The 14,635-nt window shown below is 49.3% G+C and overlaps 1 protein-coding gene across 1 annotated transcript in view; it reads left to right on the top strand.

Moving 5' to 3' along the window:
- TLL2 (tolloid like 2) overlaps nucleotides 1-14,635 on the top strand; it is a 143,966-nt gene that overhangs the window by 93,599 nt on the left and 35,732 nt on the right. The window contains exons 8-10 of the mRNA XM_066239987.1: nucleotides 5,364-5,488; nucleotides 7,843-7,958; nucleotides 13,772-13,874. Of these exons, the coding sequence (XP_066096084.1) occupies nucleotides 5,364-5,488; nucleotides 7,843-7,958; nucleotides 13,772-13,874 (344 nt within the window). The remainder of the gene's footprint in view (nucleotides 1-5,363; nucleotides 5,489-7,842; nucleotides 7,959-13,771; nucleotides 13,875-14,635) is intronic.

Raw genomic sequence — 14,635 nt, 5'->3', positions numbered from 1 at the left:
ATGCTGTTATCTATTGCTGCAGAACAACCTACCCCCCAACCTAGTGGCTTACAACAACTTACGTTATATGATATTGTCTGTCATTCTAGCTTGTTCTTCTCTGGCCTCCCCTGGTCACTGCCGCAGCAATAGTCATAGTCATTTGATAGCGTGTTTGGACTGGGTGCTGGTCATTGCTGCCTGCCCACTGGGGTACCTGGTTCTCCTCTGTGTGGTCTCACATCATCCAGTAGGCTAGACTGGGCTTTCCGCTCCATGGGAACTTAGAGTTCCTAAAGGACAAGCTGGCAGACTGCAACTCTCTCAAGACCAGGCTCCAGAACTCGCCTGATATACTCCCGTCACATTTTATTGGCCAGAGCAAATCACAAACCAGCCCAGATTCAAGTGATGGAGAAATAGAGTCTACTTCTTAATGTGGGGAGTGGCAACTTCATTTTGCAAAGGGATGTGGCTATTAGGAGGCATAATTCATTATTTTAACACTCTACCACAACTCGCCCCTCTCCTCTGCCCCGTTCAGAATTGCTTTGGCAAATCTATTTCATAGCAAGTAGTCACCTGCATTGTCCTGTCTATAATTTTCTGCATGGATTTTCAGAACACTACTTTGTTCGGTGGATGTTTATGAGTGGCATCCTTACTGGTGGTGGGCATTCCTGGCCCACTTTTTGTCAAAAGTTTCCTACTTCTTAACTCCATGTCATTACCTCTGCTTACCTGTCTGCTGGAGCTGGCCTGCACGTTGTCTTTGATTCTGTAAAAGAGCAGAGAATGGTCCAGAGAACATGTACTCATCCAGGGAGGCAAATGCTATTCCTGCTGATGGGAAACCCCATCTTCGTGTGTTATAACTGAGTTGCCTCCTTCCGACTTCCTTCCCTCTAAGAGTTTATTGCAGCTCCTCCCCCTCCCCTAGGTTGGACCCGCGCTGTAAGTAGTGGCGTCTTTGGGAGATTTGTTGGGCAAGGAACCAGGAGATAAAGAGACAGTTCTCTGGTACAGCCTTTGTTTGGAGAACTCAAGAGCTGACAGTTTTATTCCCTAAGGCATCTGCCAAACCCTTCCTTAGTTTGGCCAAATGTCAATGCTATGAGTTGTCCTACAGAAAAGGGAGGACGTGACTGCGGTGGGTTTGCACAGGGGACGTTTCTTGTAGTAAATATCTTCCAGAACCCACCGCCTTGCTGGCGGCTCAGGATGTGGTAGGGGGGGAGGAGAGGGGGGAAGGGAGGGAGGGGGGAGCCCCACCCCCAAAGAGCTGTATGAGTGTGAGCCCATGTTGTTCCTGCTGCTTTGGAGTCGCCCATGTTCCTAACTCTATCATTTATCTAATCTACATTAAGGCTACTGTCTCTGGGGCAGTGGGAAGCACTGGTTGGAAGATACTAGAAGGCTGGCTCCCGGGTCGCCTGGGCCCCGGGGCTGGCTCCTCATTACTAGCTCTTTTTCTCCCTTGCAGCAAGGAACCCTAACAGTAATGGGCTTGCATCCTAGAGTATTATGAAGATGTATGGAGTATAATGAGATGGTGCATGGGAGTGTCCAGCCAGGGCCTGGCACATAGGAGGGCCTTGTGAACTCTCAGTGAGTGTGAGGACACATTCTCCGCACAGCAGGCCACTGGCCAAGGGGCCTATGTGCTGTGGTCATCAGCAGGGTCAGCTAGTCCCAGCTGCTGAGACATTGTGGTGAGCCTTGCATTTTGTGCAGCAAAATTTCTTTCTTCAGAGGAATCAAGTGCGAATGAAGACATTTTGTGTTAGGACAGAAGTACCCATTTTTTTATCAGTAGGTGATTGAATTTAGAATTTTATGTCGAGTCGTCACTTGTGACATAAAACTTGGTGAGGTCAGTGAGGAAGACCAAGGATTCCAATGAAGTTTCTCTAGAGCAGTGGTCCCCAAACCCCGGGCCGCGGACCAGTACCGGTCCGTGGACTATTTGGTACCGGTCCACAGAGAAAGAATAAATAACTTACATTATTTCTGTTTTATTTATATTTAAGTCTGAATGATGTTTTATTTTTAAAAAATGATCAGATTCCCTCTGTTACATCCGTCTAAGACTCACTCTTGATGCTTGTCCCAGTCACGTGATACATTTATCCGTCCCACCCTAAAGGCCGGTCCGTGAAAATATTTTCTGACATTAAACCGGTCCGTGGCCAAAAAAAGGTTGGGGACCATTGCTGTAGAGGACTCCAGACCCGGAGATGAGGCCAGGGGAGTTGGAGCCATTAGAATGGGTGGTGAGATGCCAGGGAAAGGGATACAAAAAGGACATCAGCTCATGGTCTAGGCTCCTGCGCACTAATGTTGGAAAGAAGGGGAGCTTGAAGTCTAATTTAGAAAGAAATGTACCGTATTTTTCACTCCATAAGATGCACCTGACCATAAGACACACCTAGGGTTTTTTTGTTTTTGTTTTTTTTGACAGAAACAGAGAGAGAGAGTCAGAGGGATTGACAGACAGGAAGGGAGAGAGATGAGAAGCATCAATTCTTCGTTGCAACACCTTAGTTGTTCATTGATTGCTTTCTCATATGTGCCTTGACCATGAGGCTACAGCAGACCGAGTAACCCCTTGCTCAAGCCAGCGACCTTGGGTCCAAACTGGTGAGCTTTGCTCAAACCCGATGAACCTGCACTCAAGCTGGCGACCTTGGAGTCTCGAACCTGGGGCCTCCGCATCCCAGTCCAACGCTGTATCCACTGTACCACCACCTGGTCAGGCCGTACCTAGAGTTTTAAGGAGGAAGATAAAAAAAAATATTCTGAACAAAATGGTGTGTTAAAATATTTAATAAAATATACCACAATAATACTTCAACAATGTGAACTCAACAGCAGTATTAACAACCTTTAGCAGTGTTATTAACAAATGAGAAGAGACTTTAATGATCAAATACTCTTCTAGTTGTCCAGGAACCCACAGCAGCTAAAAAAAAAAAGAACATTCTCTCCAAAAGACACACAGGCATTTCCCCTCCTCTTTGGGGGGAAAAGTGTGTCTTGTGGAGTGAAAAATACAGTACATGCAAAAGCAAAAAGGAAGAAATAAGGATAACATACATTTTCCAAGGAAATATAGAATTTAAGGAAAAGAAAATGTTTGAAAGAGAGAAAAGAGAGAGGGCAGCTAATAACTAGGTGATGAGAAGTTTTGTATTTTCTTTTGGGTGGAATCAGCTGTTTTGCAAAATCTTTTGAAGACTGTCCTATCTTGGCTGTGTAATTTAGTCCAAGAAGCATTTCTTGAGGCCTCCTACATCCCAGTCACGAGGACATAGAGATGAAAGACCCAGTCTCTCTGCCAGAGAAACTTACTACTGAGCAGAGAAAAAAATGACGATCACCCCACAAAAGAAGACAATACAGTATGATGAGAAGAGTCCGGATGAAGAAGGCCCGGAGGAGGGGGTGACCGACTCAGGATGGGAGAAATGGAAAGGGCTCCTAAGGTCTTTACAAAGGAAGGCCATCTGATGGGGTTTTGGAGGATGAACAGGAGTTTGCCAGTGGACAGGAAGATGGGCTGGCCAGCCTCAGCAGGAGACGCAGGAGTTCAGTGTTGCTTACAATAATGCTCACCACTGGGCCCTCCAGGCCGTCGGCGTGCTGCTTCGGCCATCGGTGGAGGAGTCTATGCAGAGAGGGCACGCTCCTGCCCTCGCATTTCAGGATGATCATATTGCTGCAGCGTGGGGGCTAGGTCAGAGCTGCTGAGTCTACAGGGAGAGAGGCCAGTTCAGAGAGCACTGGGAAGAGTTCAGGGAGGGAGCACTGGTCTCCTGAGCCACGGCAGCGGGCTGGAGTGGGGAGGCCTGGATTCAAGGCCTGCACAGAAGGGGCCGTGGACAGGACCTGGCTCCTGATTTTGACAGGGAGTGTGAGAGAATGGGTGCAGCTGGGGGCACCATCAGATTCAGTCTTAGGAGACAAAGGTTTATGGAAGGAGCAGAAGAGCGGGACACATTTGGCTTTGAAGCGTTGGATGTAAGAGACCCATAGAACAGCCTAGTGGAAGGGCCACCAGGCATCTGGCTTAGCAAGTGGCTCTGGGCTGAAATCAGGTGATTAGCTGTGAACTTAGAGGTGGTGGGTGGTTAAAGTCCAGAGGAGCAGGTGGAACAAGAGAGAGTAGAGAGAGGGCAGAAACCTGAGAGACAGCACTCTCCAGGGAAGCGGAAGAGGAGGATCCTAAGTCACTGCTCAGAGAGAGCGTGCTCTGGGAACCAGGGAGAAGAGAGTCTGAGCAAGGAGGGGACACAAGGGTTCGGTGCTGCAGAGAGGGCAGATGAGGACTGACAAGTGTCCACTGAGTTGTCAGTTGGTCGGTGCCTGGTGACGACTGCTGTGTGGTCAGATCGAAATTGGATTAAGGTGTGCAGGCTGACAGAATGTAGATGATTCTTCTCCGGAAACTTGGTTAAGAGGGAAGGAAGGAAACAAGTTGGTAACTAGAGAAGGAGCCCGTTCAAGGGAAGGCCCTCCCCTCCAGGAGAGGTCCCAAGTCAGGCGCCGGGAAGCAGAGGGCACAGGCTCAGGCAGGGGCCCGCTACATGGAGGTGTGAGTAGGGCTCGTACTCAGCTGGACATCTTGGTATCCACTTGTCTGTTTTGATCATTTTAGACTTTATTTGCATGAGAGTGAAAAAAGACATTGAAGTTAAATGTCACGACCATCTGGGCCAAGTTCTTATTATTCAGAGAAGTAAAATGAGGCTCGGAGAGAAGAGGGGACTGGTCCGAGCTCACTCAGGTGGCAGAGCCAAGCCTTACATGGAAATCCTGGGCCAGGGTTCTCTCAACTACCCCTAATTCTCGGTATTCATCTCATTTTCCATCTGATTATCCCTCTTGCCAGCAAGGCTCCATATTACTCACCAACGCATCTCGCACTTCCTGACCAGCCCCAGACAGTCTCACACTGTGCTGGTCCCATGCTTTCTCTGGGGCCTCGCCAATCCTTATATATCCTTGGTCCTGCCTGTTGCACAACTCCAGGGGGCGTCACTCACATCGTAACCTCTCTGAACGGTGCTCCTGCAGTTTTGCAACGTGGTGACCCTGGGGCCTGCGCCCATCAAGGGCTTTGTGGAAATGCTCGATAGACTTCAGTGAGGAAGCCCTTCGGTCACTGGGCTAGGGCATATTTTTAAACTTGGCAGAGTCATTTTCCCGTTGGAAAGTGAGCAGGCAGCTGATGAAACGGAATGCTCAGATGCCAGCACGAGAGCAGCCGGCGTAAGAATGTTGATGGGGCTTAGGGGCGAGGAAATGAAGACTGTAAATCCTGGCGTGGACGGCCTGGCAGCCTTGACTTCTCTTTCTCCTCTCGCTCTCTTTTCTTCCTGTAGAGGAGTTTTCTTAGACACCATCCTTCCCCGCCGAGACGACAATGGCGTCAGGCCAACCATTGGCCAGCGTGTGCGGCTCAGTCAGGGAGACATAGCTCAAGCCAGGAAGCTGTACAAATGTCCAGGTAACTGAACCCCGGGGAGTCCCAGGGCCCCCAGAGCGCCCCCGGAGCACGACTCAGCTGCCCTTTGCAGTTCTCCTTGGCTGGGAAAACAACGTGGGGAACCTGAAGAGACCCCCCACCCCACCCCCCCGGCAGCTGTGATTTCTGCTGTGCTGCTGTTCGGAGGTGTTAGATGGGCTAGGAAGCCCAGATGGTGAAGTGATTGTCGGCAGTGAAGCCGGCAGTAGGTCTTGGGGCCCACAGCTTCGCTGTGGGAAGCTGCAGAACTCTGGCAAAGCCCTAATGGTCAGAAGAGGAAGGAGGTGTATAGAACGACGGTGCACCCCGTAACAGCAAAAGCACTCTCCTTTCTATGGAGGTAAAGGCTGTGTTTTGGAAAACTACTGACAAGGGTTTTGCAGGAAGATAAGGAATGAAGGGGAACCCTTTTGGAAGGGTGGGAGTCAGCTTCCCGAATCCTGGAAGGTGGAGGGAGGTTCAGAGCTGTAAATGAGGCCATTTCTGTGGTCTTGGGGCTCTTCCAGCCATCCAAGGTGCTGGTCAGTGGCCACCAGTCTGCCATTAAAGTCTGGGCAGTACACTGGGGTCTGAACAGATGCTTGCTTCCCTGCTGGTTCAGAAGCTTGTTCCCCTTGAATTTGCCCTCTTTTTTTTTTTTTTTTTTTGCCTTTTGTCCCTTGACTTCAGCATCATCGCCGTCCACTGTCCTGGGCGTGAGCTCATGTTGACCCCTTTAAGCTGTTGAACTTTTAATGCAAAGAACTGGTTACAGCAGGCAAGTTTTTACCACTGATGGGACAGAATGCCTTTCAGTGGTTTGGGGCGAAAAAGAAAACTTCATTACCAACAGGTCTAGGAACCTTTTTCAAACCCCAGACCAAGCACAGGGTTTGATTATGGGACAGAAGATTTGAAACAGGGGCCATCTTAGAACATCTGGGCTATCCCATCGCCCTATTCAGCACCATCACAGGGCCTGCAAAGGGCCATGCAAGGCTCTGCTCCATCGTGAACCTCTAGGAAATGTGTTCATCCAGCTATTAGTCATCTGGGGGCGCATTAGGGCCGCAATACAGGACACACATATCATGTAACCTTGCTAAATTGAAAGAGAAACCTTATAGCATTCCCTGGGAAATGCCATCGCATTTATTTAGTTATAATGTATATGCCTCTTACTTCCCAAAAGGATTCGAGGCAGCTGGTCAATACCATGGAGCCATTCAGTAACTTATCTGCTCCTGCAGAATGTTGATGATTATTCTGAAATAATTTCCATGGAACCCTCAGGGGTGTTGACTGCCAGGCATAATCCCCATGATGCCTGGCAGTTGTTCGTAACATGATATCGAAGTGCTGATACCCAGGATTTCCTGAGGCCGAGGATGGGCCGCTCTCTAGCTACCCCTTCCTGCGGCTCCGAAGACTGCAGCTCCCAGGAGTTTCAAGTAGTAGCCGAAAGCGAGCCTAGTGGCCAGGCAGAGTTTGAATTGCACTCAGGAAAATGTACATAAAGGGGCTTCTTTCCCAGTTTGGGGGTGGCCCCTTAAGAGGATGGGCCCCCGCAACCCAGTGTCTTTGGGGTCCGCATCCCTGGGAGTCAGGAGAATGTGGAACCTGCAGCTTCTGAGCTTCCTCATACAGGCATGAGGACAAATTAGGGAAATATTTTTCACATACATAGGGACTAGGTCATGACCCAGCAACTCAAACATCCAAGGCTGGGACCGCCTCTTGTAGAGTATTTCCGCTTCCTGTGCCTCTGGTCATTTGTCTCTATTTTCTTGCTATTTTTGGTAGCTCCTTCAAAGGTGGGTAGCAGGAAAAGAAGAGGCAAGAGTCAAACTAAAAGCTGACACGAGTTTCAAAGCGTTTTTTTTCTCTCTGTGTGCGCTTTCATATTCTCTCTGCCACAGATATTGTTATCTGTCTTTGTAAGGCTGCTACAGGTGGAGAATTACCCTGTGCTGAGCACCGAGCTGATCCATTTCCTTTCATGCAGATGATTTCATTAACCTTCTGGGCAGGCCCCACCCATTTAACAGATAAGAAAACTAAGGCCACCACCACACAGCCAGCCAGCCCGCTGAGAGCTGAGATTCAAAGCCGGCTCTAGGCCATGCCCGATCCTGAGAGCCTCACAAGAATCGCTGAGTGTTCCTTTTTGGTGCCTAGGCCCTATTTTCACTTTTATTAGCCAGGAAAACGTCAGTCTGGCTGGCCCACTTCTCGCCAATGTGTTCTGAAGACCGTGGCTGGTGACAGGGGGGGGTGTCTGCTCAGCAGCCCTGCACAGGGGCTCTTGGGGAGGGGGATGCGTGTGCCTGAATCACAGTGTTGTTTCGCTTGTGCAGCATGCGGGGAGACCCTGCAGGACACAACGGGAAACTTCTCTGCACCTGGATTTCCAAACGGCTACCCTTCTTACTCCCATTGCGTCTGGAGAATATCCGTCACTCCAGGGGAGAAGGTAGGTGTGGGAGCACTTCAGGAAGTGACGTGACACTCTGAGTCGGGCGACGGGTGAGGAGTTACTATTAATTGGGGTAATAGCAGCTGTTATGTCGTGGGCCCCCACTTTGCGCCAGGCACTGTGCTAGCTTGCCCGATGTTATTTCCTCTGGACTTCTCAGCCAGCCTACTTCATACAAATGGAAGCCTGTATACTAAATGTCCACATGAGTGATACATCAAGCTCGCAGTTTGTGAAACAAAGTGGGTTCTATCCTTCTGCCTTGATAAACACACTGTCAGAAGGCCCTGGAAGGCAAGGATCCAATGTAGAGTTTCAGGATATCTCAGACTACTGCTCTAGCAGGTGGCGATATGCGGAGAGCTGGCACCAACACACAGCTGGCCTCTCCTCTTCCCAGCCCGTCCCGGCTCCAGGGCCCCTCAGCCCACACTCGTGAGCACCCTCCTCTCTGACCTGGCACACAGCCATTGCTTGGCTGTGCCTCCAGCGGGAGTGGACTTCCCTGGGTGTGCGGGCAGCCCTCAGGAGATGGACCCAGAGCAAGTGTCCTTGCGTGCCCTAGAAGTGGGCTCAGGGCCTCTGGAGGATTTCAGGGAATCCCAGGGTTCTGGGCTCCGGGTGTGAGGTCTAGAAGCTGGACAAGCTCTGGGTGGGCACACGTGTCTGGCCCTGATAGTTTCATGACTCTTGATGGCTAAGTCAAGGACAGGGGCCCTCTTTTGCCCTTGTCCGAGGGGCCTGTGTTCTCGACCTTGCTGAACATGCCTTTCCTTAGATCCATCATATGGACCAGGAAGCTGAGGCTGAGGCTGAGGCTCAGGGATTTTATAAATTGCCCAACTTCACAGTAAGATATAGAACGGAAAGCTGAGGATTCTGCATTTCGAAACTTAGGTTTCCCCCACTACACCTCTCTACAGTTCCAGGGGACCGTCGGCTTGTCTCCAGGTAGATGCAGCCATCTTTGAAATGTTTGCTCTATCCCTTGGGTCTAGCTCCCTACAGTCATACCTATTGTTGCTTGTCTCACAAAGCACGACACTGGTTGATTTGGCTGACCCCTTCTAGTGTCGTAGAGACTGTTCACCTCCAAGTCCTCAGCACCCAATGTAGCCCATGGCACCGGGTCGCAAAATAAGTCTTTGTTAAATGAACACGAGTGGCCAAGTGAAAAACCTGCAACTAGGGGTGCAGTGGGAGGTGCTGGAATTTTTTCAGATGCCCACAGTCAACTTACAAGTATTCCTAATTCATAACTTGAAAGAATGTTCATTTCGATGCCAACATAAACATAGTGTGATAACCAGAGAGAATAACGGCTAGGAACCACCGGGAGTCTTTTCTATGGGCTGGGTGCCATTCTTAGCATATCATGTGGATTCTCTTATTTAATCCTTACAATAGCTTCATGTGATCGGTGCTATGACCACATGCATTTTGCAGGTAAGGAAGTGGACTTGTCCAAGGCTACTTGGTTTGTTGCAGATTTGAGATTTGAGCCCAGGCACTTTGACTCCAAGAGCCTGGATGCTTAATCATTATCCTGTACTATTCCACAAAAGGACAGGCTAATACAGGGGTCCCCAAACTTTTTACACAGGGAGCCAGTTCACTGTTCCTCAGACCGTTGGAGGGCCGGACTATAAAAAAAAACTATGAACAAATCCCTATGCACACTGCACATATCTTACTTTAAAGTAAAAAAACAAAACGGGAACAAATACAATATTTAAAATAAAAAACAAGTAAATTTAAATCAAGAAACTGACCAGTATTTCAATGGGAACTATGGGCCTGCTTTTGGCTAATGAGATGGTCAATGTGCTCCTTTCATTGACCACCAATGAAAGAGGTGCCCCTTCCGGAAGTGCAGCGGGGGCCGGATAAATGGCCTCAGGGGGCCGCATGTGGCTCACGAGCCATAGTTTGGGGACCCCTGGGATAATAGATATTTGAATATGCATTCGTGCGCACGTGTGCGCGCGTGCACACACACACGAACATCACCCATATTCACACACCCTTCCTCTGGCTCTAAGCATTTATGACACTGTGGTTGTCATCTTGAGCCTGAGAGACTCTAGACATGACCACCTCGGTGGATGTGCCATCCCTGTGCCCACAGGGGATGGCAGCGGGAGGGAGGCTGGAAAGAGGAGGAGCAAGAGGAAAGGGTCTGGTAATACTCACATTGTTGAATTGTCCTGCGCAGCAAAAGCTCTGTGATATGTTTAAACTGTGTAATATTTCACCCAGCCTTAATTGCTAACTGGGGGCAGGGAGAATGCGTATCATTGAAATTCCTGTGCCAATTATTTCAATTTCTGCTTCACCCAGCCTTCCCCAGAGCTGCTAGTAATTAGCAAACTTGATTGATTTGCGTTATCACCTCCTGTTCATCACCTCTTCCCCTATGGTCTTTATGGCTCACTAACATACTTAAAATAATTAGCCTGAGTAATTATCCCATTCATTCAGATCATGAATGTGTTACCAAGGAACTTGTACTAACATTTCCTTTCTGAAATTTTAAAAAACAAAGGCTAGAGAATTATACTGCAGCCAGCTAGCAAGCATTCCTGAGCCAGTCCGCCTAAATACAAACACTGACGGCTATGCTAAGGGAGTTGAAGGTTCAATTTCTGTCTAAATTTAGGAGGCTCAGAGTTTAGCTAGGATCCCCTGGGGAGTCTGATTGAATTGAAGGAGGGGCATTTGCTTTGCTCCAATATTTTTTTAAGCTTCCAAGGAGATCCTAATGTGCAGGTAGGGCTGAGAACAACTGGTCTAGTTTGAAAGAAGAGTGACATGTCACACATAGACACACACACACACACACAGGAGAATAGCTGGCCTGTCATTTTCTGGTACCGACTTTTCGTTTCCTAGGGGACCTTAAGGCTTTGTGGAAGAAGGTGCCCCTTGTCCTGAGACTGGAACATTGGGTGGGATGGTCTCATGGGAAGGGGTGGGCACTCTTAACACCAGTCAAGATGGCAGGCGGTGCAGAGCATACAGCGTGTCCGGTTTGTGTACACTAAGTGTGCTCTCAGTGTGGCTTGATTTTTTAAATTTCCATTTATCGAGTGGCTCTTATGTGCCAGGCATAGCACTGTACACTTTCTATACAGTTTCTTGTGCGTTCCCCTGCCCAACCCAGTGGTGTGCATGTTATTTCATAGGTGAGGAGGCTAAAGGTCCCAGAGCACAAGTGTTTTCCCAAGATCCCAAAGCTAGTCAGTGAGGCCAAGAAGAAATCTAGATCTTCCTGACTCTAAAACCCCCTGCTCTGGAATCACTGTAAGAAAGAGAGAGGTGAGTTCCAAAGAGGGGAAAGACTGCATCTATCCAGAGGCAATCAGAGAAGGACTCAGGGGAGGGGGCGGGGTCCCTTGCTGGGCCTGGGCAGGGTTCCATTTGTGTGGATATATTAGGGCACACTGGGAGATAAGGTCACCGACCAGGAGGGCGCAGGAAGCTCTGGGAGATAAGCAGTGAGTTTAATTTATGGCGGGGGGGGTGGGGCAAAGGAATCCACCGCAACCTTCTGAGCAGAGGGGGGCTTTAGCAAACATGAAATAGAAGTGCAGGATGGATCTAGAAGCTCCAGTGTGCAGAGTGGACAAGGACACAGCAGGGAGGAGGCCAGGAAGCATCTCAGCAGAAGCGATGCCAGAAGAGCTGTTGAAGGGATAGCAAGACTGGCTTGGAGCAAAGGGCACAGAGTCGCAGAGGGCGAGAGTCTGTCAGCATCGGGATGAACAGTAGAAGCACACGACACCAAGGTGTTGCATCTGAGTGACTGGGGCCAGAGTGTCACCTCCAGACAGAGAAGCTGGAAGGGAAGTGCTTTGTTTTGAGGTGGCCGCACAGCTCATGAGGAGTGGAGAGGACAAGAGCCAGAGAAAAGAGAGACAGTGGAGAGAGTGCAGGCTAGTGTGGCAGAAGCAGAGAGGAGGGGTTCAAGGCGAAGGGGCCGTGGAAACACAGACAAATACATAGCAGCCTTTTCTTTTCTTTTTATTTTATTCATTTTTAGAGAGGAGAGCGAGAGAGAGAAGGAGAGAGAGAGAGGAGAAAGAGACAGAGAGAAGGGGGGAGGAGCAGGAAGCATCAACTCCCATATGTGCCTTGACCAGGCAAGCCCAGGGTTTCGAACCGGCGACCTCAGCATTTCCAGGTCGACGCTTTATACACTGCGCCACCACAGGTCAGGCCCCATAGCAGCCTTTTCTATTTGGCCAACAGGACGCTGAAATGTTTGACCTGCAGCCCTCCCTCCAGCCCAAGGGTGTACTTGGAGGCCAGGGACCTGGGGCTGTTTGAATATAAATGAAAGGGGGACAGTAAAGATGCTAGAGAGGGTTGAACTGACTGAGAGAAAGGACCCCCAAGTGGGGAAAGGAATAGGGTCAGGGGTGCAGGGGCTAGTGCAGGGCTGCCTCTAGCAGAGGGACCCCACAGAGCAAGAAGACCTGAAAAATGGTGGAGCAGGGACATGCTGAGCAGAGAGACCCTGGAGAGCTGGAGCTGGATGAGCCACTGCTGCTCAGAGCAGGGGAAGGCCTGGGCTCTCTCTTTGCACGTGCACAGTGGGGCCTGAACGGGGTAGGGGTGGGGCGAAGGCAGAGGGGAAAACCCGAACTCTGTCCGGGCCGTCTGCCAGCAGAGCCCTGAGCTGGAAGGTTGCAGTGGAGACCAGGGCCAGCTCATGAGGGCAGGCCTGTGTGCCAACTCCGCAGGTTCTCCCAGCCCCCTCCCCGGGGTGGTGACAGGCGCATCCACCAATGGCCTGAGGATGTCCAGAAGAACTGAAACCTTCCTTTCTAGCCCAGCAGATCCCCCACCTCCCCAGCCTTCGCTTCTTCTCCGTCCCCCTTCCGTCTCCTCACTGCAGACACACACATAGTGAATGAGGCTTGGCCACAGTCCAGTTCCCCAGACATGCACTTGCCTTGGGTCATCTAAGTCCCTCTCACCAAAATGCTTCCACCCTACATCTCTGCCCACTGGACCCCTGTTCCTCTTAGCGTAAATGCCGCCTCCTCAGAGAAGCCTGCTCCAGTGTCGCCGGGCAGAATTCAGTTCTCTCTCCTTGGGGCTCCTCAACACCCTGTCTGTTTCTCTTTTCAGCATTTATTCCTCACAGTTCTAATGGTTTTAACACATCTGCCCTTCCCTCTTTATCTGAGCTCCCTAAAGGCAAGAACCCTGACTTTCTGATATTTCTACCTCCATACGTCAGCACAGGCTAACACATAGTAGGTGCTCAACACATAATGGTGGAATGAATGAAATGAGCAAATGAACAAGCTGTAGGAAGGCTATTAAGCACACCGCACCTCAGAAGAGTGAGGTCATGGCCTAGGGGACATTGATCACCGAGGTGCTCAGATGCACTCGGGGTAACCCCAGACTGTTTAGAATGATTGATGATGTTATAAGATCTTTCTGTATCTCTGAACTTCATTGACCCCTTACCTCCTTCCAAACCCCCAGGCGCAGTGCATCCTGGCCCTTCTTTAATGTATCTTGCTTTTCTGTAAACCACCTAGTGACTTCAAAAGCTCAAGCTATTCCCCAGACGGAACCAAAGGACCATCTCCTCTGTTTACCCCCCCCCCCCATCCTGCTTAAGGTTTATTATTTAATGTCGTGAGGTTTCCTGTGAGTGTGTTTTTGAGAGGACACTCCTACTGCGGTCTGTATGCTAACGGGTAACGTGAGAACACCGGTATGCGAGACGAGTCTTTCCAAACTCCTCGCACTTTGTTGCCAAAACTTACTTTACGGGTAACTCTTTACAGATCGTCTTAAACTTCACATCCATGGATTTGTTTAAAAGCCGCCTGTGCTGGTACGACTACGTGGAGGTCCGGGATGGTTATTGGAGAAAAGCCCCCCTGTTGGGTGAGTTGACTTAAGAAAGCCTTGAGAGAGGCGCGATGTGATGTTCTGTGCGGTGCTGTTAATGTTTAGAAGGGTCCATCCAGACGCCAGTCGCAGGAAGCTCTCAAGGGTCTGTGTCATTGTAAAACTTTGAACATTCCATTTGGCCACACATGTTAAAAGCTTTTAAAACTGTGAATACCCTTTGACCCAGCAATTCCACTTCTTGGAATTTATCCTGGAGAACTAATTAAGGAAGTGTGCAAAGCTCTGGCTACAGGGATGTTCACTGAAGCAGGAAGAATTGAAAACAATTTAAATGTTCAACAGTAGGGGTTAGCTGAATAAATTATGATAAATAGTGTCGATGGAAAACCATCCAGCCATTAAAAATACAGTTGGAGGTGACTCTTTATTGATACAGAACGGTGTTCATCGTACATTGTTACACAAAAATGGTGTGACAAAAGAGGATGTGTAGTGGGATTCCATTCCGACAAAAATATACTTCTACGTCGATTATGCAGGCACTGCAAATTCAGATGCCTTCAGAAATAAGGTGTAAATGAATAAGATGGGGTCGGTTATGATAAGGCCGGAGTGGAAGGGAGCGTGGCAAACTGAACAGTGGATATCCTGACCAAAATTACTTCCATCATTGTGTGGGCTGAACGCAGCTGGAAGAAACCATTCTGTGAGCTACAATATGGATATCAAGTAGAATTATAAATATAAATAAATTAGACACGCTGGTTATTTCAGAATGATGGAGTATTTTTAAA

This window comes from Saccopteryx bilineata, chromosome 7, assembly GCF_036850765.1.
Source record: "Saccopteryx bilineata isolate mSacBil1 chromosome 7, mSacBil1_pri_phased_curated, whole genome shotgun sequence".
In the NCBI taxonomy this organism is placed as follows: Eukaryota; Metazoa; Chordata; class Mammalia; order Chiroptera; family Emballonuridae; genus Saccopteryx; species Saccopteryx bilineata.
This window is presented reverse-complemented; position numbering and strand designations above follow the sequence as displayed.